General features: G+C 46.8%; 1 protein-coding gene across 4 annotated transcripts in view; it reads right to left on the reverse strand.

Annotated features, from left to right (window-relative positions):
• Positions 1 to 15,072, reverse strand: part of PLXNB1 (plexin B1) — an 80,316-nt gene that overhangs the window by 8,513 nt on the left and 56,731 nt on the right. For all 4 annotated transcript variants that reach the window (XM_064453703.1, XM_064453704.1, XM_064453705.1 and 1 more), the window contains 16 exons: positions 14,449 to 14,571; positions 13,355 to 13,448; positions 12,939 to 13,105; positions 11,730 to 11,881; positions 9,702 to 9,807; positions 7,915 to 8,051; positions 7,132 to 7,308; positions 6,764 to 6,932; positions 5,394 to 5,636; positions 3,848 to 4,024; positions 3,361 to 3,509; positions 2,878 to 2,978; positions 1,851 to 2,068; positions 1,495 to 1,673; positions 741 to 807; positions 12 to 158 (listed from right to left, as the gene is read on the reverse strand). In XM_064453703.1, coding sequence (XP_064309773.1) covers positions 12 to 158; positions 741 to 807; positions 1,495 to 1,673; positions 1,851 to 2,068; positions 2,878 to 2,978; positions 3,361 to 3,509; positions 3,848 to 4,024; positions 5,394 to 5,636; positions 6,764 to 6,932; positions 7,132 to 7,308; positions 7,915 to 8,051; positions 9,702 to 9,807; positions 11,730 to 11,881; positions 12,939 to 13,105; positions 13,355 to 13,448; positions 14,449 to 14,571 — 2,406 coding nt within the window. The remainder of the gene's footprint in view (positions 1 to 11; positions 159 to 740; positions 808 to 1,494; positions 1,674 to 1,850; positions 2,069 to 2,877; positions 2,979 to 3,360; positions 3,510 to 3,847; positions 4,025 to 5,393; positions 5,637 to 6,763; positions 6,933 to 7,131; positions 7,309 to 7,914; positions 8,052 to 9,701; positions 9,808 to 11,729; positions 11,882 to 12,938; positions 13,106 to 13,354; positions 13,449 to 14,448; positions 14,572 to 15,072) is intronic.

Consider the following 15,072-nt stretch of genomic DNA (forward strand, 5'->3'; position numbering starts at 1 on the left):
TTGGTGCTTACCAGAGTCCGGTACTCGAGGTCCTCTCTCAAAAGGCGGTTGTCATTTAGGGTATATTTGGCTTTCCCTGTCACCCAGTCAACTGGCCCTTTGTCCACCTGGTGCTTGATTCCTCGAAACAGCATGTAAAGTGGCTCCCCAACAGAGTCCTGACGCAGAAAGGAAGGAGTTTCACCTCAGAGAAATTCAGCTTCCTCCTCCCAGCAGAGCCCAATGGCTTGGAAATATGGACACCCAAACAGAGAAGCAGGACTGAGGGTACAGCAGCTAAGCCAGAGCAGGCAGAGACAGAGCCTCTGCGGACAGCTCCTACTCCATGCACAAGGGAAGTGCACGGGCCAACTACCAGGTGGGCGCACAGGACGAAGGCATTACTCTGCCTCTGTGTCACTAATCTGAGAGACTGTCCTTGCCACCCCCTCTCCAGGGAAGGAACCAGATCAGAATCTGTGTCCTCCCCACACACAGACCAGCCTATGGCCAGTGTGTCTCAGGACAAAGGAGGTACACTGAACCCTCCATGATCCAGCAAAACATCCTGGAAACACTGAGTGGTGTTAGTGCTGATTGAAGCATACCTCTCCCCAGCAAACAGTCCAGGTCTGTCATTCCCCACCCTGAAATACAGGGCAACTCTGGCACTATTTCAGCTACGAGCAAGGCACAAAGCAAATCTGAGGCTGCCTCCCCTCTTTTGGCCCCTCTGCACCACAAAGGGACAAAAAGCTTACCCTCACAAATGCATACAGGCAGATGGACATCCAGTTGGTTAACAGCTTCTCTACCACTGTCTCTGTCCTGAAAGAGAGCATGAGGTTGGTCACAGGGATATGGTGCACAGCAGGGAGGGATCTGGAGATAAAGATCACTCCAAAAGAGCATAACAAATGATGGATACAACATCAAGGGAGAGAAAAATTTTAAAAAGGACTTTAGAGACCAGTAAGGTGAATGCTTTCAGTACTACTTATTTGAGGCATTTCTTAGCCTGAAGGAGGCACCAAATTACAGGCAAGCAGGGGACAGAGGAAAGCCTCTGGTAGGTCTCAAACAAGGGAAATTTGTTCAGATCAGAAGGATGGGCCAGACAGGAGGCTAATGGGCATCCAGACACAGGAGATATTTCAGTTTCACTTCCAAACATGGCATGACTGTGAGCCCAGGGACCTCTAAACAGCAAGGAGAGATTAGCAGACCTGCAGAACCCAAGTACCTGAACAAAAGGAGAGAGTTAACGTACAGCAGCTTCAAAAGAAGAGGCATTTGGGGTGGGCAACTCCAGCTGCCTACTCTTCTCACACATTTCCTGCTATTTTCCCTGCCAATTGCTGACTGGGGAGATGGGTATCATTGTTACTGTTTCCTCCCATTTGGTGTGTGTTGTCTGAACAGCTGCAGCCCATGCCACGATGTTACCCTACCCAGAGGAGTTTCGGAGCTTGAAAGCTGGGCAGAAAGCAGTGGGACCATGACTGGCTTGCTCACCTCCGCAGCATCAGCTTGGGGTTCTTGGCCACATACTGCTCCACAAGGTCATTCAGGAGTGTTTTGAGGATGTCAGTGAAGTACTCCAGCTTTCCGTGCAGTGACACAGTGAGCAATGATGCCACATAGGCCCGGTCTCTCGGAGAGAAAGTGCGCTGGATTTCCAGAGTGTGGATGAACTGGTGGGAAAGAGATAAGCCAGTGTGTGATTCTGCTGACAACAAGGCACTCGCATCTACTGGCTCGTGGAAGAGGTGGTGCTGCAGGGAGCTATTCGGGAATGAACTTTAACAGACACTGCTTGCTTCCTGTCACCAGCTGCCAGTGATGTGGCCCTGCAGAGAGAGGGACATTACCTTGGTGAGGAAGAGTTTGCTGTTGAGCAGGTTGGAGAGCTGGACTAAGCCCTGCTCCACAGTTTGCCGCCGGCACTCAGGGATGTCCAGGTCCCTTTGCAGTGGTGACTCGCGATGGCCCGGGAAGAAAATGCGCTCCGCATAGGACTTGTAGTCCAAGAAGGGTATTCCTGTGCCCACAAGGTCACTTGTGAGGTCCATCATCTCAGTCATCAGGTCTGAGGGAAAGGAAATGTCCATGAGGTTGACTACACGATCACACAACTGATGGTGCAGAGCATGAGGTGAGTGCAGGAACTAGGCCAGCAGGATGGGACTGAGGAAGGATGTTTCCTATTGGGAAGAGGCACATTGGGGTCCCACTGCTAGAACATTTAAAACTAGGCACTGGGATAAACTGCTGTAGGAAGCTTCCAGCCTTGGGGAGGAACCAGAATGTGAACTTGGTGATTATTTTAATTTACAGTCAAGGGCTGTCTTCCAGCTTTATAAAGAGGAAGACATTGTTCAGCACAGATCTGTGGTTACAGGCATTACTTACAACAGTGTCTCTGATTATTAGAGATCTGCTCCTCACTGCTTCCCACATTAGTTGGAGATTACAATCTGAGTCACCTGCACAGTTTTAGAGCCCCAGGTCTCCCAACACAAGGGCTCACTGCTGTAAGAAGCTGAAGGTTTGCAGGTCCAAAATATGGGATGTAATTCAACTTGCCCTACACACACTGGACTAGCTGTCCTTAAGGTCTTTGCAAGTGCACTGTCTTGACCTTTAGCTCTTCATCTGAATCTGGAGGATGAACTGGAGAATCTGAGGGGTCAGTATAGAACACTGTGCTCTGAATTAAAGAGAAGAATTAAAGATGGAAGAATTTGGCAATCTGTTTCAATGCATCAGCACAGGATAAAGTTATTGCCTGCTCTGAGCTACCCAAACAAGTACATAGAAAGGGAAAGAGAAGTAGGGCTGAGAATGGTTATTCAAGCTTCCTTGAAGTTGCAAGAACCTAGGAGCGCTGTGACTGACCTGTGAATTCCTTTTTGCATCTGTCCCGAACACTTGTTTCCAGATTTTCCAGCTGGATTTGAACTTTCTTATAATCCCTGAGAGCCTGTTTGCTCTTCCTCCTGCAATGAGAAGCAGAATTGTTCCCAGTGGCCCTAGCCCAGGGACTGTCCTTGCCAACTGTTGTGTTGCTGCAAAAGACTCCAGGGCAGTTGGTGTTTAGGTGATTTCTACTGAACATCTCCTGAATAGGATACCAAACAGTGTTCTGTAAACTAGATGTGCCTCTTGGAGCACCCATTAGGTGGGGGCTCTGAATGAGCCACTGTGCAGGCTGTGACCAGCAGGTGCAACATGCCTCACAGATCCAACGCCACCACGGGCTCAGAATTTGGCACAAAATAAAGAAAAATAGGACCTCGTTTAGGCCCAACGCTTGGTCACATCCACTGAATAATGTTGTAGAGGCACTTAAAGGCCTCCTACAATGCCAGAGTTTCTTACCTGTATACAAAGACAATGACCAGAACAATCAGCGCCACAAAGGATGCACCAACACCCAAACCAATCTGTGCCTCCAGTGGGAAGGTGAGCTGGCTTTCTGTGTCATATTGCACTCGGCCCAGGAGGAAGTTCAGGTTTCCCATCTGTACCTGTGAGAAAGCACATGCCATGGTATGAACTCAGTGCGGCAATGCAAAGCCACGGGGCTTCTCCAGAACGGGTGCAGGTGGCATACAGCTCTCTAGCAAAGCTGTCCCACAGCACAACTCCTGAATCCAGCTACACCATTTGCTTTCAGCCAGTGTGTGGCACCTAAGTGTACAGTTGAGAACAAGAGCAGCTCCTTGCCACCCCTGGTGTCTCCCCTGACCCCCACCAGGGCTTCTGCCTTTCCTCCACTTCCCATCCCACTCCCTGTCTCCACCACTACTTCCTGCTTCTGCTTCAACAAACAATAGGATTTCTTGCGGTACTGCTGACTCCCTACCGTGAACTCCGGGAGCAAGTCTGTGCCCTCCCGCTTTGTGCGGTGCCGTGGAGCTGGCTGCTCAGGGGGAGGCTCACAGTAGAGGTGATTCCTTGTTAGTGTCTTCACCACACAGACTCCTTCCCCAATCATAGCCATAACTTCATCCTTGGAAATAGCCAGATCTAGATTTTCCCCCTAGAACAGATGTGGAACAGCACATCAAATCAGGGAAAAAACAACTCTGCACTTTCATGGTTCCAGAGAAGATGGAGAAGACCAAGAACATAGGATGAAAGCAGCATTTTTTTCTTCTCTGACTAGGCTCACATCTGAATTGGCTGCAGGAGTTCATTTTGTAAGCTAAATAATTCACTTGCACACAATTTACATTATAGCTTTAGGACCCAAACCATGCTTCATAAGTACAGTTATAAATAGCCTGTCTTCTGAAGACTCTTCAGCCACAGCACAACTAAGGTCAACTCTCCACTCTGCGTGCATATGCATACACATACACACGATGTGTATATATCTAAAAAGGTAGGCTCGTGTCAGTTAACCCAAGCACTTGGGCGAGTCAATCAATGCCTTTTGAAGCTGTAGCATATTCATGCTACTGTTCTTATCTGCTACACAAATCAGCTTTAATTTTGGGGATTAAGACCTTTTTTTTTTTTTTAATAAAACCATGCTGACTGATGTTAATTACATTTTTATGCTTTAATGCTTTCTAAGCTGAACCCTGCAGCAGTGTTTTCATGCTTTTGCCCAGAGCTCTGTCAGGGTACGCTGACAGGTTGGTAGATCAACAGATCAACTTCCTTGCTCTTTGAAAGTTTTCATCTTGTTAGTTCTCTGTCAGCCTTCTCAAATTGCCCTTCTTCTCCAAGATGCATTCAGTACTAATGGCAGCAGTCTGGATATTTCTAGACTAGTACATCCTCACAGTTTTTACTAATACACAAAAAAAGAGCAAGTGGAGAAGGTGCATCTCCAACTGCAACCATTAACTTTCTTAATGAGTACTGGACTAGAAAGTACCTTTCCATATAAAAGAAATACCTCAGATTTTTTTTCTCGCATGTACAGAAAAAAACATTAGCCACTCTGCCCTTCCATATCGTCTTTAAAGGAGGATTTTCCTACCTCCACTTAGTAATAGGTCTTCCCTACTGCCAAGATTCTTTTACTTCTAAGTTACTTCTATAAGAATCTTAAGAAGTTATGAAAAAGCCAGCAGCTGAGAATAGGATGTGGGGTTTATTTAGTACTAATATCTCATATACAAATAGTTTATTAGGATTAAAAATGAAAAAGCACAGCAGTTTCCACAAGCCCTGTGAAGCCTTTCACAATGATTTATGAGCTTGAGAGGCTTTTTTAATGCACTTTTCCCCCCTCTTCTTATGTACCATTTCTCACAGGCCAAAGTAGATGTGCTGTGACAGGTTGTAAGCCCATCAAATGCTTTCAAACTTGGATGCTGCATGACACCAATTTAAAACGCTCAGGTTAGAAACAACTTTGTACAAGGAACATTATTTCCAGCTAGTTTTTGTGTTACCTCCACAGAGATGACGCTTCCTGGCTTGTGACGATATGGTTTGGCAGGGTCTTCAGCATTCAGTGGTTTTAGGATGGGGTTGACTTCATAAGAGAAGGGCATGGGATGCAATGAGTTGAAATCAAAGCTCAGATTATCCAGAATAAATTCCAGCTTGATATGGACACTCCGCAACAGCAGGTTAATGGCTGGAGTTTTGCACAGGATCAGGTAGGAGGAGTTAACAAGACATGGTTCTTCAAACTAAATGTGAAAGGCAAAACAGCGTCAGTAGCGAACACTAATGCTTCTCCTGTAGCTTTGCAATGCTTCCCAACCCTGAGCAATCTGGGGCCAGTCTGCATTCCTCTCATCTGGAGCAACGCCAGAACAACTCTGCTTAATTGTAGAGGGAAAAATCCAAGATCTAAGGAATTCCCCATGTTCCTCTAAATAAAGTTTTCATAGCACTGCTTTTTTTTTTTAAGTACCTAGGTCTCAGCAGTGGGAATCAACTCTGACATTCCCCCAGCAGAAAATTCTGGAGGGGCATCACCTTTAGATCTCCCTGCTCTGACAGAATGGGACCAAAGAACTTCAATGCAAGGCTGATTCCCTAGCCTGAATGCTTCTGTGAAAAAAGTGTTCCTTCATCTGGTTTGATACATTTTATACATTTGGTGAAACTATTAAAGTAAAAATTTTTTTCTCCCCTACAGCAACAGATGCCTTCCATGAGTAAAACCAACTATTATTGATGCATGTGCATCAGAGCCATATCGTCCCAGTTTACGTACAGGAAGCTGCCCATCATTTGCACCAATAATGCAAACCCTTCTTGTACTTCGGCTGCCAAACACTCTCTACCTCTGCAAATTCTGCTGTATGACCTTGGTGACCACATCGATACCTCTGTAGTGACCCATCTCAGGACACTGGCAGCAGGAGAGCAGAAAATGTTGGTAGAACTGGTAGTTTTGCTGAACTCTGCCTGTTTTTGTATCTCAGAGTGAAAGAGAGCCCAGGGGCTATAGAGGTGGGCTGAAGTACACAAAAGGAAGAGTCTGGAGTGCAGAGATGCTGAGCCACACAAGATCTCTGGCTCAGCTGTAGATTTCTGTATCTCCACATGGCTGCCCTGCTGTTTCTGTCCCACATCACAAGTCCTGCCCACCTATAAGCAGAAACAGACCCAACTCCTGGAAATGTTTGTGAAAGTGCTTAACCTCTCAGTCTGGCAGAGAACACTTCCGCTTGGCCAAGACTGTTGGTGCAATCCAAGCAGATAACGGCAAGTGGGGGGAAAAGCCTTAGGGACAGAAAGTCCACCTCTCCAGAGGAACAACCACCCTTATGTACCCTCAGCTCCACTGAGCACTTGGCTGTGCTACCTGCTGGATGCTGCACAGAGCGTCCTCAGGGCACTCGGTGTCTGGGATGATTCTGCGCCATCGTCCCAGTCCTCGGCGCCGGCGTTCAGATGGAGAAACTGTAACTCGGATCTTTGGTTTCTGTACAACATCCAAGTTGTATCCATGAACTCTGAGCACTCTCCCTCCACTGAAAGAGAATAAATGCCTGTTCTCACCCACCTCTTACTCATTAGCTCTGCCTTTGCCCATACTCCCACCCTTCTGCTTATGCTCATTCCTACAAGCCTGGCTTTACTCCAAAGTGCAACTCAACAAACAGGTGCCATTGGTGCTGTGGTACCTGCCTCAGCACACAGCCCTGGGGAAGGGGCATTCAGTCTTTCTACCTGAGGAAGCTTTTAGGTGGCTCTGCAAAAGTGATGTTGGGATCCAGAGTATATCTGAAGAGGGATCCTTCCAGTCTCCGCTCTTGGTCCCCATATTTGATAGTGACTGGGAGTTCTGCAGACACATTGCTGGGACTTGTCTGGCACGCCAGCTGATCCTCCGTCTTCTCAGAGAGGCTTGGAGAGACAGAAGAGAGAACAAGGGATTAACACAGCCACTGCAGAGACATATTTTATAGTACTATGCCTTGTTCTTTGCAGACAGTCCGCAGATGTCTTCTGGTACTTTCCCGAATTTATTGCTGAAAGGTCTTCTGCCTTATCTAGTTAAGCAATAATAGCTGGGCAGTTGTCAGTGAGCAGCATATGGACATAGAGCATGTACAGTCACTGTCCAGACTGAAGAGACTGGAAGCATGCTTCCAAGGTCTGTGCATCCCAGGATGCAAAAGAACAAGCAGCTCTTAGTGTTAGTCTGCAGGAGCCAAAGGCAGCTCCCCATCAGCAAAAGCAGAGCTGTCGGGATTGGGTATAGTCCTGTCAAGAGACATGCAGAACAGAGGACATGCAGCACTCTTCACATCCAAGGGAACGTGGGCAGGAATGTAAGATGGTCGAGGTTGCTGCCATGACCCTCAAGGGGAGGATCTCCTGGAACACAGAGGACAGCAGAGCTCCAACAGCCTGTGCTAACGGCTGAGCTAGGCAGCATCACACCCTACAGGGCTCTGGGAAGGACTCCGGGCAGTGCACAGCCAGCACATCAGCAGGCTCTGATCTTACATGTGGCAAGGGAGGTCTCCAAGCAGGACACTGATCTCATTAGGATGCCCAGTCAGCAGCTTTGAGCCCAGAAGGGTAAGGCAGGTTCCTCCCGCTTTGGGGCCCTGAGTTGGAACAATGGATTTCAGCTCTGGGTTCTAGAAGAGGGGAAAAGAGAAAAAAAGAAAAAAAAAAAAAAAAAAAAAGAGGTGAGTGACAAGGATGTCAAAAGATAAGGCAAGGAAAGAAAACAGCAGAACGTGTTCAGTGACCTCCAGTGCTATGAAAACAACCTATAGGTCCCAGTCACAGGCAGGCCTCAGCTAGGCTCCAGCAGCTACCTTATGGAGCAGAGGCAACAGAGGAGGGATCAATCACACCGGCAAGAACCACAAACTGGGGACCAGTCTTTCCACAGACTGCAAAAGGCAGATAGATGCTGCAAACAGCAGAGCTGTGAGCCTCACACACAAACCCTAGGACTACCAGTTCAAAGGGATTGTTCAGATCAGTAACTGGATTAATCACCTCAAGTTAGGAAAAACAAGGTAGCAAATAAATTATCTGTTTGTCTAGCAGATGAGAAGATTAGCAGCAGGGAGCCCTAAGAATGTGTTGAGACCTGTGCTGTTAAACATACTTGTAGGTGACCTGGAATGGGGAAATGAAATTTGATGAATTACTCAGAGTAACAAAAACTTAGTACCGCTGAGGAGCTACAGCAAAATTTAGAGGAACCAGAGTGGCACAAGTAAGTCACTGCTGATAAAGAGCAAGATACAAGAAGTGAGAAGGAGCACGGAGACTACAGCAAAAAAGCAACCCAACAATATGAACACAGTTGTGAGTTTTGAAATAGCTCCTGCCCAATCAAGGGTGCTTTGGTACCTATAACAACTCTACCAGCTGTAAGCACAGATCTCAACAGAAACACACCAAGTGGTAGGAGTTACTGGGAAGGGAATTAAGAAAAAAGATTTTTATGCCACAGTAAAAATTCCTTTTGCACTTGCCTCTTGAACATAGTATGCAGGTCTCATTACCCTGCCTCAAAATGGTGATAACAGAACCAAAAGCAAGAAACAAGCATAATCCAGTATATGAAATGGTTCTATACAGCCAAAAATGAAATAGCCTAATACTTTTCAGGCCTCTCTTTTCCATTCCCGTGGGACAGAGAGACATGCAACTAGGTACATAGCTTGTAAGTTGCACAGCCAGCATGTAAAGCAAATAATTGTATCTAAAAACTACTTAAATATTATTTCATAATTGCTGGGTTTAATGTATCAAAAAGTTATCAGAAATGTGTTCAAAAATTAATAGGAAACATTTCTCCATACAATGCCCAGTAACTTTAGATTTAACTGCCTCTAGCTGCTGAAGATAAAAAGTGTGTTCAAGCATCAAATTGCAAATTAAAAGGAAAGTCAGAAGTCTTAATAAGATGTTAAGTCATCATCAACAACAAAAAAAAATCTCAAAATCAGAAAGGCACCCTGTATTTTTCCTTTCTTTAAGCATTTAATAGTTACCATTGTCAAAAAAACCCATCACTAGACTACAGAATCTTTAGTGTTACCCAGTACAGCTGTTCTTATAATCTAAGGGATGGTGGGGGTGTGTGGGGGAGAAAACCCACAAAACAAATAACCCCCCCCAAACACCACACAACACGAACACCAGAAAAATGAGATAAAAAGAATAGCAGCAAGTGCCTGGTAGAGTCCCACCAGTTCATGCACAGCCATTTGGCAGAGATACTGGAAGAGCAGGGAGAGGTATTAAAGAAGCAATAGTCACATTACCTGATAGGTGAAAATATGCCCAGAAACTCCTCGTCCTCCTCCAGGCACTTCCACCACAATGTGCCCAAATGTCTCAGCCCCGCTCCTGCCAGTGATGCATACGATACTGTAGGGCAATCCAAGAACAGTGTCACACCGTGGAAGAACAGATGAGCTGTACCCATTACATCATGTCCTAAAACCTTCTAGCAACCACAGCTCCCTTCCTTCAGCCTTATCACATGCTTGGAATATACAACCAAACATTGAGAAACACCTTTAAAACCTGGATTAGGTGCAGCAGGAAAAAGCAGGGGGTGGTTCCAAACAGGCCCATCCTATCCAAGATTATTCTTTCTGGGACAGACAGGATGAAGCCCATAGTATCACAGAGAGACGAGGAGTCTAAGAACTCTGCTGTTGTCCAGAGCTGATAAATCCATCACATCTGGAGTGACCCCAGGCTAGCAGTGGTCAATCCACACATTAGCACTGTGTCTGATGCAGAAGAAAACTCAAGACTGTAGGTTTAGCTGGCACTGGTCTTCAGCCAGTGGCCTCTGGGACTAGCCAGTTCCCCTGATCTGCACCAGCCATCCCTCCCAGCCCTTTTCACAGCCAGAATTTGGTATGGGAGATGCTGACAATGTGAAGTGTCAGGTTGCACTTAGAACAGGGCAACAAGGAAGCCCATGTTACAGCACCAATTTGCTAACAAAAAAAAACCCGTACTCCATGGGATACTTCCCAGCCTTCCTGCACAGGAGGAGATTAATTTTATCTGGGCCTTGCTCAGGAGTGGGTTCCAGGTTCACAGCTATATCCCCTCAACCAAAAGGCTCAGAATTTGAACCTAGGCAGCGGAGTCCCAAGCCAGGACCCTGTGATGCCAGGTGATTTACAGAACAAAGACAGTGCTAACCCCAGAAAGATTATGCTCTAATTCTAGAATGAAAACAGAAAGCAGATGGATCCAGACAGACAAGGTGCACAGACAGGACAACACTGCTCAACACAGCAGGCCATTTCCCAGCAGGCTCTTACCTGGCTCCGAGGGACAGGTGCTACAAAACTACTGCTACCATGGAATGGAAAAATGGGTTTATGATAGCTGTGATGAGAGGTTACTCACAATTGCTCTCCTCTTCTCCTGCTTGTTGCTCGGCTCATCTCCCTCCCTTGTCAAATGCTCCCACCTACCTGCCCTCCCACAGGCCAACTATATAAATATTCCTTTCTCCTTGCTTCCTACCTACTCCCCAGTCACACCTCTCAACGCCTGACTACACTGCCTTGTTATATGGTGCTGCCCTGGCCAGACACACCAGCTACCCAGTTATCTATCACTGACATGAGCTGGATTCAGCAGGACAGGTCTCTCCACTTCTCATCCTCCTCCTACCCACTACTTTTACAAGTATTGTGTGACCTGCCAGGCACTCCTAGCCACCAGAAGAGTGGCATAAGGTCCATCAGGACTCCCTGGTCTCTCCCTGGTTGAGAGGGTCCTTTCATGGGGTTTGTTCCTGGGAGGTAGAAGCCTGGCTGGCAAATGAAGAATGACAGCCTAGGGGTGTGCCCACTCAAGCAGTGGCAAGAATCTGTGCCGTACTTCCAACCACATGTTCCCATTCTAACCCTGTGCTAACATGGGTCAGGATATTTTCCTAGCAGTGACACTTGCACAAGCCATGTCCCTCACTTTCTTGAAATCACCCTGCGACTGGGAGAGACACCCATGGTTCCATGGTGAAACTGCATAGTTCCAAGCCTGTGACTCCCTGATCTGGCTGGCCTGCGGGCTCTGCCCTGGCAGCATGGTTGGTATATGGCAGCACTGTTTGGCCATTGCCTTGTATGCAATGGTAACTCTCCAAGGTCACTGCCTGAGTAACTAATCAGACAGTGACCTTACTGAGGGGCACTCCCTGGGGAAGGGGCAAGGCTCAATACCTGCTACAGCAAAGGCAATGACATCTCAGGCTGGTGTCAGCAGCCAAGGGAAAAGCCAGTGCCTGCCTCTGGGAGGAGGTTTCACAGATACTCTACCTGCTAGAGATCTCATACTCTTGAGCATCTACGGCACAGGGAATTCCTGCAACAGTGACAGTTTCTGCAATGTCTTGATGTTTCTGCCCGAGGTTTGAGCCAGTGATGGTGATTCTAGTGCCACCTTCCACTGGTCCAGACAGGGGGTACACCTGCAAAGACATCCGCGCATGTGTAAATGTCACAGTATCTCAGACCGCTGCAGTCTGGCAACTGATCTACAGCACAGGGCTGTTCAACTGCCCCATTACAAACTCTGCCTGGTTGGATCACTGCTATGGATTCCTTTTACTGGCTTGGACTAGTACCAAGTTGCACCCTCATCAGAAGAGAGGCCATAAAGAGCACCACAGTTGGAGCCTTCTTTCTGATACCTCACTCTTGCCAGCAGTCTCCCCCCTAGAGGTGATAACCCACTATAGTCTTCTAAAGGCAAGGACTGCCCTGCTTTGCCTTCTCATCAACATGCTGACCACTCCATAAGGCATTTCTGCTGAAGAGTGGGAATGCACAAGCCAATATGTGTTACTAGTATTGAAGCAGCAAGCACCATTCCCCCCTCAGCATCAGTACGACAATGAATTGCATGCTGCACAAACGTCAAAGCTCTGTCCCTGAGCAGCATCCAAGATAAACTAAGACAAGATGCAGCACATGGATGTTGTGTGCCACTGGAGGGAGGACAAGCTGACAGCAAAAGGGACACATGGCTACAGACACTTGTCATGTGGCAGTTAGCAAGAAACATTTAAAATAAACAGACAAAAATAATTAATTTCAGTAACCTGTCATGCCTTTCCCATCCTTGCTGTGCTGTTATCATTAGGTTTTGCTCTCTTTTGACTCAGGCTCAGTTGGGCCAACCTGTTTCAGGGTCTGGCTCGGGACAGTTGGAGGATCCAATCTGTGGACCCTTTCCCAGCTCCTGAATGATTCTGTTCCTTCTGGTGTGGCAGTTTCAGCTCACACGAGATACAAATGCGCCTTTCCTCACTGTTTTCTATCAGCAAACTGAATGCCCAGCACAAAAGTCTAGCATCCTTACAACACCGAGGGCTCGCAGTAGAATAGGACTAACTTGCTCTTCAGATGGCCCATGTATTATTGAGCTGCGCTGTTTGCACTCTGAGTTCACAAGCCTTTGATTTCAACTGGAGAATGGAGCCCTCCTTGCCCCAGATGCAGTACTCTAGCAAGCAAGTTACTCACAGAGTGAATGAGAGGTGCTGGACACAGGTCTTCTATCTCTTCCTTGCAGGAGCCCCTGAAGATACAGCTGGGGTTGCCACCTCCACACCATACACAGTTGTACTTTGAGTCAGCTGTTTGGCAGCGGCTACAATCAGTGTGTCCCACAGAGCAGTTGTAAAAAGTCACTGCAAAGGAGGAAAATTCAGAGGCATCTGCAAACATCCTCTAGGGCACAGAATAATCCACCAACCTGGCATCTTGCACAGAACCCTCTCCTGTATCCCCTGTGACAAGCAACAGAAATGAGGATATACATCTTCCTTAGTTTCCCTTTGACAGGGCTACTAGAGGTGGAAAAAGCCTCATTTGAGGATTTCTCAATTCTCTTCCACCTCATATGCTGTCTTTTTGCTGGGGAGGTATTGCACTCCTACCATGAAGATCTGCAGCACTGTCCACTCGAAGGTGTTGTCGCCTCTGTACAAACACCACAGCATTGAATTCGAGTTCAGGGGCTGTGTAACTGTACTGCAAAGACAAAGACCATCAGGACAAAGGACTTAGTAGAGGCACAAACAAGCCAGCTGAATAGGCAAAAAGCAACAGCATCCATCCTGAATAGAGCACTGGCACATGCAGCCTATGCAGATCTTCCTGTGAGTGCAGACAAGCCAACGTTAGCTGGGGCGGTGGCAACGCAGGCCTGTCCTCACTGGTTTGTGCAGTCACAATTCTGTTCTAGAAAGCATAGCAGGCATTGGTTCACTAGGACGAATGCTGAAGACAAATGTATGCTCACAACAATACTTGTCTAACTTCCTAACTGCATTCCTAAATGGCTAATTCCTAACTACCAGCCACCTGCTCAGAAAGCTGCTCAAGCTGCAATTTCTGCAATTTCAGTAGAGATGAAGATGTAGGATTACAATTGGTCCACAGGGCTCATGTGCACAAGAGCCTGTGTCATTACTCTCCCTTAACTATATGAGTTTGGGAACTAAAAATACCACCTCTACTTGCAAATCTTGCCCTAAGTAAAATCCACACATCATCCAGAACTGTACGTGGCTGGTTTAATTTTGCCTGTTAATCTTACAATCCCCAGGCTAGCTTCCACCACTAAGAAAAAAATGGTATTAACAGCATTTTTCTTTTCACAAAAGAACCACCATCACAGAAGTCACAATCCAGAGAAACATGAACAACAGTGCCTCGAGCTAAAGCAGAAGTGGCACTGTCCTGGCAGGCTGCAGTGAGTGGTGATTCAGAGATGGCATCACCCCGTACTACAGCAAATGCAACAACAGGTTGTATGGCTTAGACTACACAATCTTTCTGTAAGCTGAAGATACCAGTACCACCGGACAGCAGCATCACAGATGAGGGCCCTACAGTGCTAAATATTCTACAGATATTTTTGCAAAATATGTCCCTTTCCCCAAAGAGTTTGCCTTCCAGCCTGCTGCTTTGCTGAGCAAAAACAGCACCAGTGTGAACTCTGAAATAGCATTGTATTCCAAGCACTCACCTGGTTCATCTGGCAGGTGATATAACAGATGGAGTGGTTTGTTTCTTCTTCTTCCACGTAAGCATCCATCACCACTGTCCTCCCTTCCAAATTCAGGACACACTCATAGTCCCACTGCTGGTCCTGCAGAGAAGATACACATGGCACCATTTCTCAACTACACAGAGCTTCCTGCGACACGACAGTGTACTCCTGCCTCTCCAATTCAGTACTTCTTAGCAAGCCACTTACTGTGCAAGCAGTGTGCCCTTTTCATTCCCTTTGTTATGCCAATTCTACGCTATATTTAGAGGCTCTCTATGCTGTCACTGCCTCTACGTATGAAAGGTAAACCAACACAAAACAAAACACCTTGAAGGGAGCATGTGTACCAGTGGGACTGTGAAGTTATGCCTATATGTCTGTGAAACACTAGCTTGGAAACGAAGAGTGGAGTACACAGATTAGGGCAGTGCACCTCAAAAAACACTAAGTGTATTTTTCTTCTCTCTCTCTCCTGTAAATCTTCAACTGAATTGCATAGATACTTCCTGTAAAAAAGATGGATACGCAACTGTAACCAGCTCTGCTCCTCTGAGCAGTGCAGTATATCAGGTTTGACATATAAAGTAACAATTAGTCTGT

Source organism: Phalacrocorax carbo, chromosome 6 (assembly GCF_963921805.1).
Source record: "Phalacrocorax carbo chromosome 6, bPhaCar2.1, whole genome shotgun sequence".
NCBI classification, from domain to species: Eukaryota; Metazoa; Chordata; class Aves; order Suliformes; family Phalacrocoracidae; genus Phalacrocorax; species Phalacrocorax carbo.